Below are 20254 nucleotides of genomic sequence, written 5' to 3'. Positions count from 1 at the left end.
GGGGGATCCTAATACATGACCATTTTGGCCTGTAAAGGACCGGCCATGTGTGAATTCCCGATGGCCACTACGCTCCTGGGTACCACTGCATTTGAACGACATTTCACTTTCCGCCACAATTCTTCATGTGGGTTCTCGGGTACTAGCTTGAGCCCAACCAATCACATGGCCGGTTGATTTCATTTGGCCGATATTTGCTTGTTTAAAATGTGTAAAAATAGACAGATTTTTTTCAACACATAACTCTTTAAGACTGGCAATGACATTCAAATACAGTACATCGTCTAAAAAGGGGGAGGGGTGGAGAATCAGCCGATTTTTCTCTGTTGTCAATTGAAATACTAAATGATAACGTTTTGAAAAAAACAAAACGTCCCGTGTGCGATTCACATCTTTCTTTCCTAGATGAACCGGCGGATTAATGTTATTGGAATTCTATCCTGACAAATACTAGATCAGCATTGGCCTAAAAAAAATCCTCATCTGTCAAACCCAAGTACTGACCATGTTGTGTGTATGACTGTTCAGGATGTCGCAGGTGGAGTTGAGCGAGGGCAACGTAGAGGTGCCAGGCTGCACATCGCCACTCTTCTACAGACAGAGTCGACCTTCCTCGGGAGATGTCAAGATGACAATTTTGCTTCTTCACGGTCGTCGCTTCTCCTCGGAAAACTGGCTCAACATCGGTACTCTTCACACGCTGGCTGATGCCGGCTGCCGAGCAGTTGCCATCGACCTTCCAGGTGAGTGGAACAGGAACCGGTTGTTTATCCATCCGTAGAGCTTGTTGACATTAGAATCATGAGCCGGGCCTGTCTACATTTTGTGTTGGTGTAAAAAAAAACCTTAATGTCAGAAAATTACGATCAGTCATCACCCAAATTCATGTAGACATCTCTATTCATGTCCACTTCAACCTCTGAAAAGATCAGAACCATCATCCCAACATTATGGATATTATAGATCCCTCTTCCTCAACTGGCGGACCGCGATCCATGACCGGACCGCCGACCTCCTCTGTCCGGACCGCCGACCTCTGTCCGGGCCTCCGACCTCTGTCCAGGCCTCCTCTGTCCGGACCGTCGGCAAATTGTATAAAATAATAAATTATAAAGTGATTTTTACATTATACATTTTCTATTTTTGGACTATAATCTGCGCATTACCGCGATCGCTTGTTAAAATTATCCGTTGTATTATTTGTGTGCACGAACAGATGTATTGCAGAGGACGCAGCAGCGCGACTCTGTGTGTATACAATGTTTGACGAACTGGAGACGGGGGCATGTCGGCGATAACGATGCGCTGATTGGCTCCTCTGAACTTAAGGTGTGCCCATACATCAGCGTCACGCATTCAAAATGGATGATTGTGTCAGGAAACAGACGCATGCGCGACGCCAAAGTGTGCTCACAGCTTCAGCACAGGAGAGCCACACACAGACATTAGGGCTGTTCACACGGCAAGATTTGGTCCGGTGCTGCGCCGGGGCTGCCCCAGTAGAGCGTTCACACGTGCAAATTAGCTCCGGCGTAGCCCCGGAAAAGAGCTTATACCGGACCAAATTTGCTCCGGAGCAAATGCTCGTTTGCGAAGCAGCACCGGTGTAAATTTGCACGTGTGAACGCAACTGGGTTAAATTTGCTCCAGAGCAAATGCTTGTGAAGAGTACGTATGGCGAGAATGCGTTGCTTTCGTGCTCTGTCGGACTTCCGTAATGTGTTGATTCATAACCACACAAGACTTGGCTAGTAACATCTTTCCTTTTGTAGGAGACTGGACTGTCTCGGAGTTGTTTGTTCCTTTGTTATTTGTTCACAACCCCCCGCACCCCATAGAATTTATTTTGTGATTTCCTCTCTTGATTTTCTGTTTGGCGCATTAGTGTTTGCTTTTCTGAGTGTCATTGAAGTCATCGTTCATTTACGTTTTCTTGGGCGGTCACTCTCGAGCAGAAGGCACGGAAACCGAGAAGGAGAAGGACGTGCCGGTCCAGTAGTCGCTTGAGTTGTGTATATACAGTATGTTTTAAAAAGAACCAACACGACAGCTCGTTTGTTTTCTGTCGTTTTGCTGCGCTGCAGAAACTGCCGTGTGAACGCAAGTGGGGCATCCCCGAGACTTTACCGGGGCTGCCCCGCTCAGCGGCTTTGTACGTGTGAACGCTCCACACAATTTGCTGCGGTGCAAAATGTATCGCAACAAAATATATCTGTGCAGGGCCGGAGCAAATGTATGCCGTGTGAACGGCCCTAATTAGACAAGACAAATCGCGGGACATTTCGATTGTGTGCAGTTTTGCTCCCGTCTACCCAGGGATCTTTGTAGCTGTTAAACAGCAGAACACCGCAACATGTTAAATGAACATCCCAATGGCGTCCTCAAATAATATTTGCATGCCTCAGACATTGCATTCACCTTTAGTGGAAGAACAGCACTGCACATTCCTGTGCTCCCTTGTGTCAGTATTTAAAATGGTTCTTAACTCCTCTTCTGATATATTTTTCAATGATTTCAGAGGGGATGTGAAAAGGGGAATTGTACAAATGAAAATAATATTTTTGTTTTCATTTTTAGTATTTATTTTGGTAAAATGAGTATTTTGATTTGCTTTTGTTAAATTAAGGGAAAAAAAGACAACTACTGTTTAACAAAGTTAAAGTAAAAAATGTCTTATTTCCCTAAAAGGGCCATTTCTACTATTAAGCAGCCACAACTTAACAAAATAAAAGAGTTCCCCTGCCTCAACACAATACCTCTCATTATTTGCTGTGTACTGGCAAAGTGAATAATTGTTATTTTCATGCACCCCATTATTGGTTGGTTGTGAGGAGTGTTGATTTGTATAAGCTTGGCTTGACCATACTAAATGGGCATATAGCCCTGCTCCCCATGACCACCGTGCATGGGACCGGACCTTGGTCTTATTAAAAAAAAAAAAAATAGTGGACAGACAGCATTTCTAGTTGAGGACCGCTGTTATAGACGTTAAGCCTTTTTCACTACATTTGGGGTCTCATAATCATTTTTGTCCCAGACTTCTTTCAGAGGGCCTATATGACCCCCCCACCCCCAAATAAACGTTTAATCGTCTCATTGTATTATTACATATACACAACAAATTAATGGAGTACTACTTCTGAAATCAAGAATAATAGTTTGTTCAAGTTACCAACAAAAGGTAAAAAGAACTCATGCAAAACCGAAAATTATTGAGCACATTACACATTTTGGTACCGATTTTTCAAAATGAACATGGAAGTTGACACATGATTTGCTTTGGCGGGTGGGATCTGGAAAAGCTTAGCATCAGAAAACTGAAGTGTCACCAAAATGTATGTGGATATCTGGACTTATGCCCGCTTCAACCTCTGTAAATATTAGAATGATAATACCAATTGTTTGGATTTTTTAGTCAACATTAAGCTTCTATAGCTGAGTGAGCGCCTATGGAGAGAAAAAGGCTTAAGGTCCATACTATCCCAAATAAAATATTGGGCTGACCGTCTTTGCTGCTTTGAATTGGGAATTTCTCCATTGTGAGACGAATAAAGGTTTTCTTACCTTATCTAATATCAGTTGACGTATGCATACGTTGAGATGTTAACATCATTTTTGGTGAAGATTGATCACGGTTTTCTGTGAAGGGGAATCAGCAATAAAAATATATTGGGGCAATCGCTCGTGTTTAATAATTTTAAGGTTGAGGTGAGCATCAGTCGAGATGTGCACATAGATTTTGGTGATGATTGGTCATAGTTTAAGTGAAACACGCTTGTCCACAGGACTGGGCCGCTCTAGCTCAGCCAAGGCGCCAGCAGCCATGGGTGAGCTGGCCCCCGCTGCGTTCCTGACGGACATATGCGAGCGACTGGAGCTGAGCCCCGTGGTGCTGATCAGCCCATCACTCAGCGGCATGTATTCGCTCCCCTTCCTGCTGCAACACCAGCACCTTCTGCGGGCCTACATTCCCATAGCGCCCATCTGCACCGAAAAGATCAGCGCACAACAGTACCGTAACGTCAAGGTCACGCAACGTGCTTTTATGATTTAGCCTTTCACAATGCAAGTCGTGGAACATTTTTACTCATGCCACTTCATGTGGGCGGAGCATGGTGTCAAGGTTAAATGATCATTTTGAGAGTTCCTTTTTTTGTGAGCATCACAAAACATAACCTAAAGCTGAATTTTCGGGGTTAGTAAATTAAAAGGAGCGCTTTATGTGTCACAACAGGTGCCGTCACTGATCGTCTGTGGCGATGGGGACACTGAGTTGGGGAAGGTGTCACTTAGCAACCTGAGTCAGCTGGCGAATCACAGCGTGGAGGTGATGAAAGGGGCGGGGCACGCCTGTTACCTAGACAATCCGGACATGTGGCACCGGCTACTCACGGACTTCCTCGCTAAAATCTGAGGTACAGTACATGTTTCTTGGATTACAAATAAAATAAAGACGTGATGCAAATAAAGTGAAGTGAAAAATATGAACATTATTTATTAACTGATTCTCTGTAATAAACAATTTGAAAATATTTTACAAGGAGTCACAGACACGTTATTGTACAAAGTTTGCCCCTCTTTTGTTTGTTTTTTTCTCTCATTTTTTTTCCGCATAGCTTAATCTGTACAAAAACAATGGAGCGACAAACAAAACAAAGAAGGAGCTCAAGTCATTCTCTCTCACAGGCACGCACACACACACACACACACACTTACTCACGAGAAAGAAATACAAACTCAAAATCAGTTTTGACTTCAGACCTCAGACTTATCAACAGTGCTCTTTTCCTATAATTATATTTTGATATATATATATGTATATATATCGACTTCACTTTGACTGATTCCGACTTATTCTAAATGTTTTCTTTTAAACACACACTTTTGTCAAACATGGTCACGTAGCACCAGACTACACACTACACAATCACATACACACTGCCCCCCCCCAAACACACACGGAAACAGCCCACCTTTCTCCTTTTTCTTCTTTTAACCTGCTGCCCTCCACCCTTGTCACAATTTTTCAAAGACGTTGGTTGACACGTTTTAAATACTTTTTTTTTATACCCCCTCTGTTACATTTGTTGCCCACAAACAGCTGTTCTCTTCTCGAGTGTAATGGTCAGAAAGTAGCAGAAACAAAAATGATCCTCATAAACATGATGAATTTTAACACTCAAGTTATGTTCCTTTTGGAAAAACAGCAATAATGTATCTGAGTCCGTTTGAACCAAAAGTGTCAGAATTGAAATTTTAAAAAAGGTGTCAACATTATTTCAATGTAATTATTAACTTTGTATTAACCATTTCAATTAATATTTGAGCTGGGGTGTGTTTAATTTTCTAAACATGTCAGGAAAAAAAAAAGGTTAGTGTACAGTAATCCCTCGTTCATCGCGGTAAATAGGTACCAAAACCACCCGAGATAAACGAAAATCCGCAAAGTAGCGTCCAATTAACATAAACAGGTAAAAAAATACATATATACAGTATATTTTTTTAAGTCCGCAAACGGTGCGTGAGAAGCTGCAAAACAACAGCGAGTCACATAGAACAACATATACAGTACTGTACTCATTTAAAAAAAAAAATATATATTTTTAAATATGTTTGAAAAAAAATCTGCGATCAACGAACCGCGAAGCAGCGAGGGATCACTGTATACTTTTGGGTAAACCTGCCGACAGAAGACGTGCATCACATAACATCACATGAGTCATAATGCGAGGTGACATTTGTGTATTTGTCACCATCCTGCCTTCCTATTTCGTTCGTTCCTCAGGTGTGTTGTTTTTGTGGGTTATTATTATTGTTTTTTGCAGTGCATTATTAACTCTGTTTCTGTTTCAGCCAATATTGAAAACTGATTAGTTTGACACGGGGCGTGTTTAATAATTCAAAAGTGTCAGAAATGGCCCTTGTGCGGATGCACATTAGTATTACTTATGTAATGATGTATCTTGTTACGTTTGCCACTTAGGAACAGCAATACAGTAGTAATCATCCAAAGGTGTCATATAAACGACAACAAAAAATATCCCAATAATGATATAAAATATGGTGGGGGTGTGCGGGGGTCAGGGGGATCAGAGTTCTGTTGTGTGGGACACTAAGGCATTCAAATAGAGAGGCGTCATTTTTCTGTTGCATTTTAAAAAGTCAAAACACCGACCGACAAACACATTCCGTTTATCCAAAAAGCGCCGACGTCCCTTTTTGTTTTTTTTTAAACGTCCATAACACTGGATTGTGTTCATAGCGACACACAAACAAGAACATAAAACAACAATCAGCTCTTGCATCACACGCAAAAAGACATTCCACTCTTAATGCAAACACACACACACACACACACACGTAACTCAGGCAGAACTACTGGAGTCAAGTGGCCTTAAAAAAAATAAAATATATATATATAGCCCAATAATAAGGCTAGATTTATGCTGCAAGTGGCACAATTCAGATTTGCTGTTTTTTAATGAGCAAAATTGACTTTTTTTTTGGTTAATTTCCAAGGATGTCCTCATACCTCTCTGTCACTCTTCCAGGTTTTGTTGTATCTGTATCGCAATACGGAAACAAATGACAAAGAGTATTGGTCGGTTTATAGATCAAACACCTTTTTGTAAATGTTGGTGTTCTGTTTACTGGAACATTGAACAGTCAGTTGGACGTTAAAGAAGTTAGGAAGGTCAAATTAAATTAAGCTGCAGGGGTTGTTGAGCATTTTTGATTCATCCTGAAATTTCAAGCGAAAACCCCAAATTCCAAACTTTTGGTGAGTAGTATATACTGTATAACTGTGGAAACCTCAAGCGACCACCATGTTTTCTTGAATTTCTTGTTCATTTTAATGTCTGGTACCATTAACGGACCCAAAGAAAAAATAGAATGCTTCAATGGCACCCTTTCTGCAGTACCACACCATCCATAGTGAGTTATTTAAGAAGTTGAGAAGTGATTTTGGTTATTATCAAGAAAACCTTTCGATCAGCTCTTGAATTCAACTCTCATGAGATCAATTGTTTCAAACAAATGTACCTTTAGTTGTATTTCCATTTTACAGGAAATTTAAGAAACTAGGGTGGTCTCTTAATTTGTTCACAAATACTGTATGAACACATAAAAAGAAAAAAAACCCACTCATCCACCGTCAATCCAAACTTCAACCAATGCATAGACAAATATGGGCAAATTATGCAACATTATGGTTACGGATGGGAGCAGGGGGAATAAATAATAAAATCGAATTCCCGATGGCAATGGATTAATGTGAGGGTTGGCCTCCTTAAAATCGGTGGGGAGGGCAGAATGGGTGTTTTAGATTCAAGAAAATCAGATTTGGGCATTGCAGCGTAAATCCAGTTGAAGTGTGTGTACTGCTAGCCTACTGATCATACCTCGAACGCATGGCTTTGTCGTCGTGACGGCTGTCAGACGGCTGCTCTACCGACAGCCGAGCCCTCTCCAAGATGGCCGCTCGCTTTCAAATAAACAACGATACGATCCAGTTGCTATGCTCGTTCACTACGAAGTGCGTCAAGGCACTATTATGAAACAAAGCGGCTCCTAACAGTCTAAAAAGAACGACCACGTGAACAGGCGCGGACTACTTACTGCGCACGGCGACAGCGACGTTGGGTGGCCATTTTGGGGGCAGCATGATAAGGCCTGGATCACCCCGGCAGTGAATGACGCATTCGATGAAAGAGCACGTGACGGAATGGAGTTTAGCGAGAAAAAGCAAAGCCTTCGGTGGAGTACCGAAAAGTGTTTTTTTTTTTTTAAATGACGTAAAATTGCGAGAATAATATTCCGATATCGAGAGGTAAGTAGGATTTTTAAATGTGAATGTCAAACATGAACCAGATTCTGGCTTTTCCTAAACAAGGTGTATATGTTTGCGACAGTACCACTTTATTTTGTTGAAGGATTACATTTTATCCCCATAAAATGATTCTTGTATTGCCTTAAGAGGATCTATTATTTTACATTTTTGGGAAAATTCTAACTTTACAAAGATTGAAATTTATTCTCATAAATTCTTAGGGAATTGCAATCATACTGTACATTAAGAATGTTTTTTAAGATTGCAGTTGCGTTCTCATGAAATAACACTTCTCTCAAATTACAGTTTGAATGTAAAAAAATGTGATGACTGTATTTCTTCTTGTGATATTTTTTTTCCACACTATCACAATTGTATTTTCCTCTATAAAATTTGGACATATTCTCATAATATTCAGACTTTATTGTAATTTTTACGACTATCCTCACACTGTCACTATTATATCTTTTTCTTCATAATTTTACTTCTTCCAATCCATTTTCACTATTGTAAAATGAGGACATTTTTCTCATATTACAACTTAATTTCTGTCGAACTAAAATGTTTCTTTTAAAACTATGATTTAATTCTTGTCGTATTCTGACTTTATTACTGTAAAATAATCACAGATCTCGTCACATTCCACATTTACTCTCGCACAATACAATTTTATTCTCACCATAATACTTTTTTTCCCTTCCTAGAATTGGAAATCGTTATGTTATGACTTTATTCTTGTAAAATTGTGGCATTTTTCTCTCATGATATGATGATGTCAGTGTGCAATTTTCCCTCTTAATATATATGATTTTTTGGATAAGTTTCTTCCGGTAATATTAGAACAATTTTTTTTCTTGCAATATTCGGACTCGCAGTAAAGAAACCTTTTCCCCCCCTGCAATAATAAGGATCTATTTTCATAATAGTACAACTTAGTTTCACACTACAACGGTTCCCCTGCATAGAATTACTTTTTTTGTGATGATTTTTTATTTTTTGCCATTGTATTCTGACTTCGTTCTTGTGAATTTGTGAAATGTTTCACATACAAGTTACTCTTCAACTAATTTATTTAAAAACATTCTCAGAAAATTAAGATGTCATTCTTGTAATACTCTGGGTTTGTTCTCGTAAATTTCCAAACTTTTTTTTCTCATGAAGTCAGACACTTTTCCATCCTAATATTTTAACTGAATTCCTGTAACATTCCAAGATTTTATTTTTTTTGCTCGTAACATTACGACCGACCTCTTGTCATAGGTTACATTTTTTCTTGCGATACCATAACACTATTCTTGCCGCAATTTGACTTCATCCTCAAAGCACTGATCTGTTTTCTCTTCTCGTTCTTCACAGACATCCTCATGAGGACTGGCAGAGGTGATGTTGGTCGAAATGGAGGTCAGAGAAGGTTCTGTGTGTTTTTTTTGGTAATAAATAACACTACACACATCACTCGCTAATAATAATTGAAATGTCACAGCTCTGTTATGAGAGCGTGAGCCTTTGTGTAGCGAGTACAAGCATGTCTTTTTTTTAAATCCCTCTCGTAAGCCATTTCTGCTGTGTTTTTGGCTAGAAAAATAAGACCACATGAAAGTCTATCTCATTTTGGCAAGTAGATATAGTAGTGCATAAGCTAAACAATTAAACTTTGTCCCCCCATTTTGTTTTTGTTTTGTTTTTTTTGGGGTGAACAAAAATGAAAATAAAAAGTTTGGAATTCTCTTGACACGAGTGACATGTCATCTACTTGAGAGTTCTTTTGGGGTGTATTGGTGGGTGTGGGGGTCTCTCCTTGTGTGAATAACCTTGGCTGAGGACACAGAAGTGAAGCTGGCTAGACAGCGGCACTCAGGGCTTCCATCATTGCCCATCATTGCCTATAAGACTACTTAAGGTGGTGGTGGTGGGGGTGCGGGGGCTGGGGGCATCAGGTGCACATATGAGAAGCACAGGACAGCCAAAGTGTGTGTGCGCGCATGGGTGTGTGTGTTCGCGCGTGTGCGTGTGTGAGTGCGAATGAGAGATTCGATTATTGTAGTAGTGAGTGAGCGTGAGGGCTGACGACAGGGTAAAGCACGAGCAGCTGAATGAGCAGTAAAGCCACACGGGACGGACGTAAGGAGTGGCCCCGTCCGCAGTCCGACGTGTTCTCCTGAGGAAGGACACACACCGAAAGTACACATGATGTGTTGAAACGTGGATTTTGCTCCTTATTCCTCATCATAATCTCGGTCAACATCAATTGACTTTGAATTCATTAAAATGAAGGGAAATTGAGAAGTGGAAAATCTGGAATGGTTCCAGACCAGCGGTGCCCAACCTTTTTTGCGCCACGTACTGGTTTAATGTCAGACAATATTTTCAGGGACCAGCCTTTAAGGCTGGATAGATACAACAAAATAATATGATATGACACGAGGAATGTCCTATCTGGCCTCAACACGCTCTGGTCGCTATCGTAACATTTAAACATGCCGTCAAAATACGATACACAAGTGCATGAAAAATACGACTCACCATCGTAGCATATTATGCAGAGCGGGCTTGGTGTGTGGGAAGCTCCCTTTTTTTAAAAAAAAATCCGTATTTTAAGTAGGTCTTAATACTGTCCATTAAATGTAGCCTTTTTTCTTCTGTATCCTGGCTGGGCCTTTTCCCCTTCCCAAAGACTGTTATTTTTTGCTCATTTTGCTGGTTCCTGTGTTTCATTTTAGCTGTAACCTATCACGTGACCGAGAAGCGCGCCTTTACCTGTGTCAAGAATGACATACTGTAGACGGATGTAAGAGAGAATCCGGTAATTTTTCAAAATAAAACATCTTTCAGATTCCGAAATAAATAATACGGAAGCGATGTCAGTTATTTAATCTTTTCGTGCGGCCCGGTACCGGAACGCGGCCCGAGCGTGGGACCGCTGCTCAAGACTACAATACTGATATTATCAGTTTGTAAAATGCTAACAGCAATTAGAGTGTTGAATTTTGCAATATTGACATTGAGCTAAAGAAAGGTAGAAACCTAAAGGGTCCGTATTCATGTACTATTTCTAATGCTCACATGACTGATACGCTGTACAAGTTAGATGGCATTTCTCGGTGATTGGAACAAGCTTACCGCATTGTTGTTGTCAAAACAGGTGGAGGGTCCTTTTCTATAGCGTGCCACTGTCATTTCCTCACACGGGTTCTCCTCCATGACTGCAAATAAACGATTACGGAAAAAGAACGGAGATTCTTGACATGTCAATGACCTCATCGCCGCAAAGGATACACTCCTCCTCCTCCTGGGACAGCTTTTCGATCTCGCATGTGTTGCAGGGCATCTTCTCGGCCACCACAAACAACAGGTTGGTGTTGTTTATCCTCTTGGCGTGGATCAGCCTGAATGGAAAAGACACTGCACTTCAGAGGTTGTTGTTCTTGACTATGCGTGTGTGTGTGTGTGTGTGTGTGCGTGCGTGTGTGTGAGTGTATACCTGGAACAGTTGCCACAGTCCTGCAGCATGTTGAAGGAGCTGCTTAGGTTGCTCAGATAGTACTGAGTCTGGATCATGACACAGCTTCTATCCTTGGAGTCCAGTCCCTCGGCGTCCACCTCGCCTGGCGTAGCCATTGGAAACACACACGGACACATTATCATACACACACGCACACACCTAGTCTATACACTTCTCACAAATTGTTAAGAGTTTTGGGTAAGATTGGAGTTATTATTTTTTGTGTTCTGTGCTGTGTTGGTCATCTTGAGCACACCACATACTGTTCATATACTGGCACTGCTTAGACCATTTTTGCCAGAATTTTGTCCTCCTCTCTCATATTTTAAAAAACAGCATGCATGTAGCGCACTTGAGAGTAGTGAGATGAACAAAGACCTTTGCTATTTGCTGATAAGCTGTACATTTAAAACAAATGGTGAGAGTAATTCCTGTTGGCATTTTGGCACCTACCTGTGACAAACCAGCTGTGATAAGCCAGACCATACATGAATTGCTGGAACAATGACCTGAAGACAAGAAGGGGGTAATGTTAATATTTGATTCATTTGTCTATTCTGCAGCAAACAGGACAAAGCATGAGGTACAACTGCGCGTGCTAATGAGCGTCAATTCAAAAACACAATTTCAAACCATTCCTCGGTGCTTTATCTTTTTGACTTTGACTGGCATTATTACAATTCACCCAGCCTCGCTACCTCGTCATGGGCAGAAAACCACAGTGTGAGGTGCTTTTATGTCAATTTCATTCAGAAGTACTTGCTTACAGACCGTTCTTAAGAGACAGGATCACCAATTTTGCTAGGTTGTGTCATTTTACACTTCATAGGTGAGCAGACAGCCCAGAGACCCAACTCTTTGTTTACAAGGCATTAAAACAAAATTCTATGTCCATATGTGTCCTCTTGAATAATATGGTCATTATTGTGGCTGTAATTTGCAGTGGTGTACAACTACAAAACAGCACTTTCTACTATTACACCATGCAGGTGTACCTAATAAAAGGAATACCATAATCATGAGGTAAATTACTCACCACGCAGCTGCTGATGTCCACCATGCCAGGTTAACGAAATCTGCAATCGTGGGCTACGGACATGACAATGAGTGAATTAAAAATTAATACACGTGTACACTATATACAGCGGTGCTTTGAGATACGGGTATGGAAAATGTTTTTTAGTACCACAAAGACTCCTCTCCGTGCCGCTCCGGCCTCACTGTTGGGCATGCGTTCGCACACCGACTGGTAGTCGAACGACTGCTTGCGGTAGTAGAAGGAGTTGTTGTAAAGCGCGTACATCAGGGAGGGGTCCACGTCACTGAAGAACATGCCCACCTGTGGGAGAACGCAAGCAGTCAGAAGAGGGGGTTGAGGAAACAGAGTAACCAACTGTGACGGGTCAAAAAGCCACCTTGTTCCAGTCATCCTTCTGGTTAGACATGATAAGGAAGCCACCGTCGTCCACCAAGTAGCATAGGAGGTCCTGCAGGCAAATATAATAGTGGACTGTGAGCTGGAGAAGCTTTGACACGCATGTTAGGGAGACATATGGACACTCACATCATTGTTGGCTTCACAGTCCATCTCACAGACTCTGTTTGGTCCACACTGACAAATACAAAGGAAAAGAGATAAGTATAACATGAGGGCACAAAAGGGAGACGTAATACTATGTTACTCTGCTATTGTTTGACTCTGTCCGAGCGAGGTACACCTTTAACTAGTTGCCATTCAATCGCAGGGCACAGAGTACGTAGAAACATAAACATTCACAGTCACATTTGTTTGTATCTACCGTGTTACCTCAAATATGTTAATTTCAATGAACTGCCATATCACAAACTTATTTCCCATGGACAATTACTGGTATTACCAATTATTGTTTGATAAGAGACACACCAGGGACGTGCTGCCCCCTGCTGTCCCTTACCCTGCATGTGAAGAGTAAAAAAAAAAAAACCCAACAACTTACCAGTATTGTCTTAAATTATGTTCCATTTTAGTTCTATGGTCCGTGCTTTGCGTTGCTTTTCTTTTTCAATAGAATCCTTGACAATTATTTAATTTTAAAATACCCAAATGTGCATACTTTCTGTTCATATAATGGAAGGGAAGTGACGTATTATTGCACGTTCCGTGCCCCCATGAAGACACGAGCATTCTTTGCCGACTCAAGACAGTTGATGCATGCACTCACACGAGATGCCGCCGTTTGTCTTTCGCCAATGAGCGTGTTTTGGCACACATGTACTGCACATGCTGATGTTAAGCAGTAGTTAATGAATGTGGTTGACACAGTAACTCTGACAGAAAAATGAATCAAATTGCATGCTAATGTCAAGAAAGAAAATTTAGTCTACTCTTGGGTTTATATTTTTTATGTCCAACTCCAAAGGAGGAGTGCCTCACCTGTCACGAACCTCACTCATTTGTTTGTTCCTTATTGATTGACTGTCTAGTACAGGGGTGTCAAACTCATTTTTGTCGCAGGCCATTTTGGAGTTACCTCTTCCCCTGGTTACGATTACTTGTGCACAAAAATTGATGGATTACTAGTTTTGAAATCAGTCCATTTGAACTATTTGTTTGTTGAATTATTGTTCCACTGAGTGTAAAAAGTGTAACAAAATTATTGCAAAATCTCAGTACCAGTATTGATTATATGCGACAATTTGACATTTCAGTACAGATTTTTGCAATGACCATGGAAGTTGACAAACATAATTCGCTCTCACGGGCCACATAGAACGACATGGCGGGCCGGCTCTGGCCCTCGGGCCTTGAGTTTGACACCAGTGGTCTAGTATATATTTGTTTAACACCACACTTGTGTAACAAATTATTATGATGTTGTGGTGAATGCTTACTCAAACTGCTACTCAAATCGCAATCGGAATTTTTTAGGAAAACCTTCTCAATTAGATTAGTTTCCACAATCGTTCAGCCCTTAAACACTTTAAGTGAACTGAGGGAAACAGGTCGTCATTGATTGCACATTTGGTTACCGTGTTTGGGCCAAGGCGGTCTGTGTGGTTACTGGCAAGAATCTTGAACTTATCCACCCAGGCTTCAAGATCCAGTTTCACTCCGACGACTGACAAATGACCAAACCAGACAGTTACTAAAAGCACTTTCAAAATGAAAGCAGCATCCCTCTGAAACACACCTGCTGGTTTGATAGTCTTCCCTCCGACTGTGATGTCCACCGCCGTGCTGACCAGGATCCCTATGGTGTCATTCTCCGGGTTGAGGAGCTCGTCTCTGGCTGCGAGACCAAATAAATAAATAAATAAATAAATAAATAGTGAATAAACCAAAGGACCGGGCCCAGCATGAGACACCATGTGGAGCATTGTTCACCTGTACGATAAGGCGCTCTGAAGATGTAACCCCTGTTGTCGAGACTGCGGCGGTAATAGCTGGCGTTAAACGGCTCGGGGTCTTCCTCCCAGCTTTCCGCAGCCCTGACATTTTAAGAGAGCTGTAAATCTCCTCGCTACGAGGCCATAACGGCCGTGCTTGTTCCTTATCAGTGTGATTAGACTTTAAACGGCAGGCGTTAAAAAGCATTAACAAGCACAACACAGTCAGGATAAGAAGGTCTCTTACTTGTTGGGAAACACCCGTGTGATTCCTCCATCTGTGGCAGCAAACACAGCCAGAAAACCGTACCTTAAAACACATGAACACGAGCAGACATTAAAGGGGACAGACTATCAAAAAGAATTTTTTCATGGCTTGAAGACAAATTTGAGGGTCTTCTGAGTACCTGCCCATGCATCATGTGTGAAATTACACAACAACACACATTTTTAGTTATCTTCCTACTTTTGAGAGAGTCTATGGCTATACACTCACGTATTTAAGTCTTTGTTCTTCCACACTTTGTCCACCAGCTGCCTGATGATGCCCGTGTCCAGTATCAGGTTGTGAAGGAGCAAATTGTCGCCTGGACAGGGCAAGACAACACAGATACATTTTTGCACAGGAACAGAGTATCAACATGATTACAAGGCAAAAAAAAAAAGGGGGGGGGGATCTCAGGAGTTGGAAGGCCCACTGCAAAGGTACAGTAGGTGATATTCCAGGCTTTTGCCACACAGAAAAGATTTCTTAGGAGGATTGATAATTTTATAGTTTTTTTCTTTGTCAAACGAAACACACAATTTCCATTGTATTAAAGCAACTGCACAAATGTGTGGAAAAAAAAGCTGAAGCAAAAATGATAAAATGTTACTTAAAAACAAAGCCACCCCTCTGTTACAATGTTATGATTTACAAATTCACATTTTACATATGAATTGAATTCATTTTCTGTTTGGACTATCCTGTGGTCTATGTTAAGTGAGCCTCTCAAAGATCACTCTTCTGGTACCATGATATTTGGTTTGAGGGAGGACATCCTTCATTGTCATTGGAGAAATGGATGGTTATGTGCATGGTGTTGGTCATCGATCTCTAAAAACAGTAAGAAGATGACGCGATGATTGAGTCATCATATTGCTTGGGGGCAGGGGGGCTCTCATGTTTACCTAGCTACAGTTATTCTAGCTTTTTGTGCATTTTCTCAAATGGCCGAAGATGTCACAAGATGGTAGCAGGGCCCTGTGAAATAGGAACGTACTACTTCGGTGTGGTAGAACAATGGCAAAGTTGCACATCTTGACTGAGATACACGCAAAGTTTGACATTTTATGAAAACTTTATGGGGTGACAGTTTGTGGTACATTTATGCTTTAAATATGAATATGGGCAATTATAAATCCATTGGAGGCTTGGAACATATAATACTCTTTCCCAGCAAATAGTTTACACGAATGCTTCTGCTATTTCAGTTAAAGATATCATGAAGTTTATGCTGAGTTGAATCCAACTGACATTGCTTGGAGTCAGGCGTCACTTTCTCCATGAGGGCGATGAAGTTAAGAAGAAATTCTGTGTTGTTGCTTGACAACTCCAGGTCATTGCAATATTCCCTAAGGAGAAAAAAATAATAATTTAAAGAGTGCTTGAACTTCCCTGACGCATTCCATCCGCGGGCAAATCATGCAGCATCACAGCAGTGGCGGCATGCGCCCTGGGTTGTAATTGAGTATAGTGACGGTGAACTAAATGCCAAGTTTCGGCATCACTCATCAGCGACAATGAAAACAATACAATGCAACACACTACCACACACACAAGCAAACATACAAAATAATCACTCCTGGACGAGATGTGGCATGATGACAACAAAGTGCGATTCCACACAAGGCTACCTGGGAGCAATGAATATATGTCCTTCAGACTCAAAACTGTTTGGCAGCAGTGACTCAAAATCTGCAACAGAAAGGGGGAAGATTATCCAGGAAGGGGCATAAAGGAGCTAAGGAAGTGGGGGACTTGCAGCTGTTCAGGGGACGGAGGGCGGGTGTACACAACGGGACTTTTACCGTAGCAGTGTTGAGGAATCATGGGGAACACTAGCGTTAGCCAATATGGTGCCTCAAATAGAACCTGACCTGAATGGGTGAACTTGGAGATTTTTTGTGTGTGTTTGTCTTTAAAAAAAAGAAGATAATGATTCACTGAGGGATTTCAATCCATCATGTTTGGGTTGTCTGAGAAGTGACTTGACTTGGCGTCGCATCAAGAAGCGACTTCTCAGATTCACTCAGTGTTGCAGCGAGACTTGTAGCAAGGTCAGGCAGGCATCAATGTGGCCAACTGTTGCGAGGGTCCTGATGGAGGAGTGGTCGCCCCTCAGACTGCCAGGGCGGGGGAACTCGAAGAGACACATAATCGCAGGAGATGCATTGCATTGTGAAGGGCATGTTGAGGGGCAACACAAACCACAGTTCAATCTCATGTTGTCACACCGGAGGGTTAGATCTACCAATGAGGTGCCCAGGTAGTCTCCGCCCACAATGCCGTGCACCATCCAGGGTCGGGGGTTCGCTTATGAACCGTTGGGCCGCGCGCCTGGCGGTCTGAGGGATGAGTAAGGGGTGTGGCAGAGAGTGTGAGGGGAACAAGCTGATGGAGACGGGGATTGTAGAGAGGGAAAACACAGGAGGTCGTTGCGCTGAGCTGAAACCTGAGGGGTTGTGGGAGAGGGGAGGAGGGGTTGGAAGGTGCTTGAAGTGTGGCTGGACACAGCACAGCCTTGGTACAGACCTGTGCTTGTTTGAATGACACCCCAGTTCTACTTGGAGAGGGATGCCAATACTGACACTTATGCTACATACTGTACAGTATTTTTCATGGCTGGTTTCAAAACATCATTACTTACACGTATCGTACACAATCTAATTATATTCTAGTGGAGAGCTGATTTAAAGATTCTACCATTATGACGATAATTGAAGCTGCGTGCAGTGGTGAACGGGTCCTCGTGCACCCTTTATCATGGCAAATCTTCAAAATGATCATCAAAGTTTGACACCACTCTTTGCCAGCGTCAGATGGCGAATGCTACGTGCTCACCAAATCCGTTGCGGGGGGCGAGTGCTTGCAGGGCGTGGCGGATGATGCGTTTGGAGGCGTGAAACGCGTGCATGCGCACCTCAAATCCGCTTATTTTGTCTCTTCGCCAAGTTAAATAAATTGAATATTTTACGTGCTTCGCTTTGCGGCAGCCAATCCGGTTATTGTTGCATTCTGCCAGGTGGGGGTGTTCCATCTGTCCAATTCGGCCAGCATTAGGACCGCGACCAAAATAAACGTGAGCAGGCTTGGCGTTTGATGGCTGAGGAGGTTGGCGTATCTGGTATGTATTTTATTGTTAGCATTATTATGATTTTTTTTTTTTACAACTGTTGAACTGTACCAAGTCAAGCATTAACTAGAGCTACAGTATTGACCACTTTGTCCTCCATGGCTCTTTGCAAAATGGCTGGTGCAACTGTTGTCGTCGAGCAGATGAAGCCCCTCCCTTTCGCCGGTGTGCGCAAAATAAGGAATTCCCGGCATCAAAAGATGCGAGGAGGAACACTCGCAATGGAGCTGGTATACATATACCAAGCAAATATTCAAAATGTATATTTTTTTTTCTTGGAAACTTGCTTCCAACTGGGGATAATTAGGAAAGATTCCCTTGCAGAAGATCCTCAAATTATGAGACAAATAAAAGAAAATCGATCTAAAAAATCTAAAAAAGATCTATTTGCTCTTCAATTCTGTGCATACAGTATGTCCTTGAGACTTTTTTATGTGTCCTGGTATGACAGATATAACCACCCAATTGCATGTCGATTAGGAAAATGAAGCTTTATTTTTATTTTTTTTTGACAATCTCGGTAATAATCATCAAACTTTGACGTCATGCTCTGCCCACATTTTTTGACATAAGCAAAAATGATGGGCAAGTTGGCAATGCCCATCTGTCTAGTGAGTACGGATTTGGGCTCATTCGGACAAATTCCCTTGTAGAAATTTGTCAAAGTCCAAGACCTATAATTCACCCTAACCCAAAATGGCTGACTGATGTTCAATTTCGGATATAGGTCCTTGAGACTTTTTCATGCGTCCTGTTTACACTTAGTTTCATGTTGATTGGACTAGTTTCAAGGCTTTTTTTCTGTTCTCAGACAGTTTCAGGGTACTAATAAACTGTGAAATATTGACTTGTACATTTGCAGAGATCACCAATCGACCTTACTGTTACGTTGTTCACCTTGATGTTCGAATGAACATTTACAGATTCGTGACACCATAAGAGATAGACAAGTATTGGGAAGAAAGGATGCAAAGAAGAGGCGAAAGACAGACAGGAGGAAAGGAGCCATCCATAGAAGGAACACGAACATCTGTCTTTCTGTTCAGTGCGTCTGCAGCAGAGGTGAACTGAGAACTGAGCCTTTATCATCATGTCTGGAAGGGTGAGGTTAAAAGTAGGAGAAGAGGGTCCAAGAGGCAAAGACAGGCAGGCAGACAAGGGGAGCCATAAGGTTAGGGTGAAGTTACGAGGTAGGTGGTGGTTGTGGTAAGGGGTGGGGAGTGGAGGGGGGGACTCTGGATGAGGGAGGAGGCGGTAGGCAGGAAGAATAGGGAGTCATATAAAAGGGAACGTGGACCAAGATGGAGTATACTTGCCCTGGGTGTATGACACTGTGTGGATCCATCAGAGAAGGAGCAAGAAAAGAAACAGGGGGTCGGGTAGGAAGGGGTTTTGAGGGGGAGGGGTCACAGACAATATTTTATTCAATTTATTGCTTGAATAAAAATATTGTGTTCTTGGAAAAAAAATACTGAAATCAAACAAGACAAGTATAGTGGGATACACACAGAGTGATAATCGGCTCGACGGCTTGAAAGTCAGCGACCCTACGATTATCGGATGTCTTTGAAAATCCTGATCGATTTTCCTCTGGTGTAGTGTGGTTAAAAACAGAACTCACGGCAGAAAATGTTTTGTATTTGCCCCCACTAGTCTAAACAGAGTATTCTGATGAATAATTTTGCAATTGCAGATTTTTTTTTTGCAGATTATCTTACCTGTATGCCATTTTGGCCGATACCGCCCTCTGCTGTCAACTGAAAGTGACATCACAACTGCCCTTGGGCTCGCATGGTGAAAGTCATGAGACCAAGCGCAAAAAACTGTGACGTTTGTAATGCGAGGCTGAGGGCAATTTGATGTCAATTTCCATCTCGAGCAGGGGTCTGTATTAGCCAAAATGGCAGCCCCCTGAAATGGATCAAACAGCTGGGTTAATCTGCTTAATTCTTCCTCCACAAACACAATATCAACCAGAATAGAGCGGAGACTAGTAAGGGCACATACATCATAGTCTTGCTCATAAAAACCGCTATGTTTAGTTCCCCTTTTAGAGTGATCTTTTTCTCTCGCCAATCTGCTTGCAAAACCATAATTGTGAAATCTTTTCAATATTCACAATCATAAATCCTTGCTTGTGTGGTCAACACTGATTTGGGC

General features: G+C 41.8%; 2 protein-coding genes across 4 annotated transcripts in view; one reads left to right on the top strand and one right to left on the bottom strand.

Moving 5' to 3' along the window:
* Positions 1 to 490: 490 nt before the first annotated feature.
* abhd14b (abhydrolase domain containing 14B) lies at positions 491 to 9563 on the top strand. The gene is made up of 4 exons (XM_052077135.1): positions 491 to 743; positions 3786 to 4027; positions 4235 to 4415; positions 9188 to 9563. The coding sequence occupies exons 1-3, from the start codon at positions 530 to 532 to the stop codon at positions 4412 to 4414; spliced, it is 636 nt and encodes a 211-aa protein (XP_051933095.1). The 5' UTR covers positions 491 to 529; the 3' UTR covers position 4415; positions 9188 to 9563.
* cacna2d2a (calcium channel, voltage-dependent, alpha 2/delta subunit 2a) overlaps positions 9244 to 20254 on the bottom strand; it is a 191878-nt gene continuing 180867 nt past the window's right edge. For 2 of the 3 annotated variants that reach the window (XM_052077097.1, XM_052077099.1), the window contains 17 exons: positions 19411 to 19425; positions 16596 to 16656; positions 16216 to 16313; positions 15196 to 15286; positions 14947 to 15009; positions 14698 to 14801; positions 14504 to 14602; positions 14343 to 14431; positions 12898 to 12945; positions 12749 to 12820; positions 12520 to 12672; positions 12370 to 12422; positions 11787 to 11842; positions 11313 to 11436; positions 11108 to 11217; positions 10952 to 11034; positions 9244 to 9989 (listed from right to left, as the gene is read on the bottom strand). In XM_052077097.1, the coding sequence (XP_051933057.1) occupies positions 9867 to 9989; positions 10952 to 11034; positions 11108 to 11217; positions 11313 to 11436; positions 11787 to 11842; positions 12370 to 12422; positions 12520 to 12672; positions 12749 to 12820; positions 12898 to 12945; positions 14343 to 14431; positions 14504 to 14602; positions 14698 to 14801; positions 14947 to 15009; positions 15196 to 15286; positions 16216 to 16313; positions 16596 to 16656; positions 19411 to 19425 (1442 nt within the window). In that variant the 3' untranslated portion in view covers positions 9244 to 9866. The remainder of the gene's footprint in view (positions 9990 to 10951; positions 11035 to 11107; positions 11218 to 11312; positions 11437 to 11786; positions 11843 to 12369; positions 12423 to 12519; positions 12673 to 12748; positions 12821 to 12897; positions 12946 to 14342; positions 14432 to 14503; positions 14603 to 14697; positions 14802 to 14946; positions 15010 to 15195; positions 15287 to 16215; positions 16314 to 16595; positions 16657 to 19410; positions 19426 to 20254) is intronic. The other variant, XM_052077098.1, reaches the window with a different exon arrangement.

The sequence above is a fragment of the Hippocampus zosterae genome, chromosome 9, assembly GCF_025434085.1.
Source record: "Hippocampus zosterae strain Florida chromosome 9, ASM2543408v3, whole genome shotgun sequence".
NCBI classification, from domain to species: Eukaryota; Metazoa; Chordata; class Actinopteri; order Syngnathiformes; family Syngnathidae; genus Hippocampus; species Hippocampus zosterae.
This window is presented reverse-complemented; position numbering and strand designations above follow the sequence as displayed.

Excerpts from the sequence above, each read along its gene's own strand:
- abhd14b (XM_052077135.1), top strand. The coding sequence starts at position 530 with ATGTCGCAGGTGGAGTTGAGCGAGGGCAACGTAGAGGTGCCAGGCTGC. Across the intron at positions 744-3,785 it reads AGTTGCCATCGACCTTCCAG|GACTGGGCCGCTCTAGCTCA; the intron begins GTGAGTGGAACA and ends GCTTGTCCACAG. Across the intron at positions 4,028-4,234 it reads AACAGTACCGTAACGTCAAG|GTGCCGTCACTGATCGTCTG; the intron begins GTCACGCAACGT and ends GTGTCACAACAG.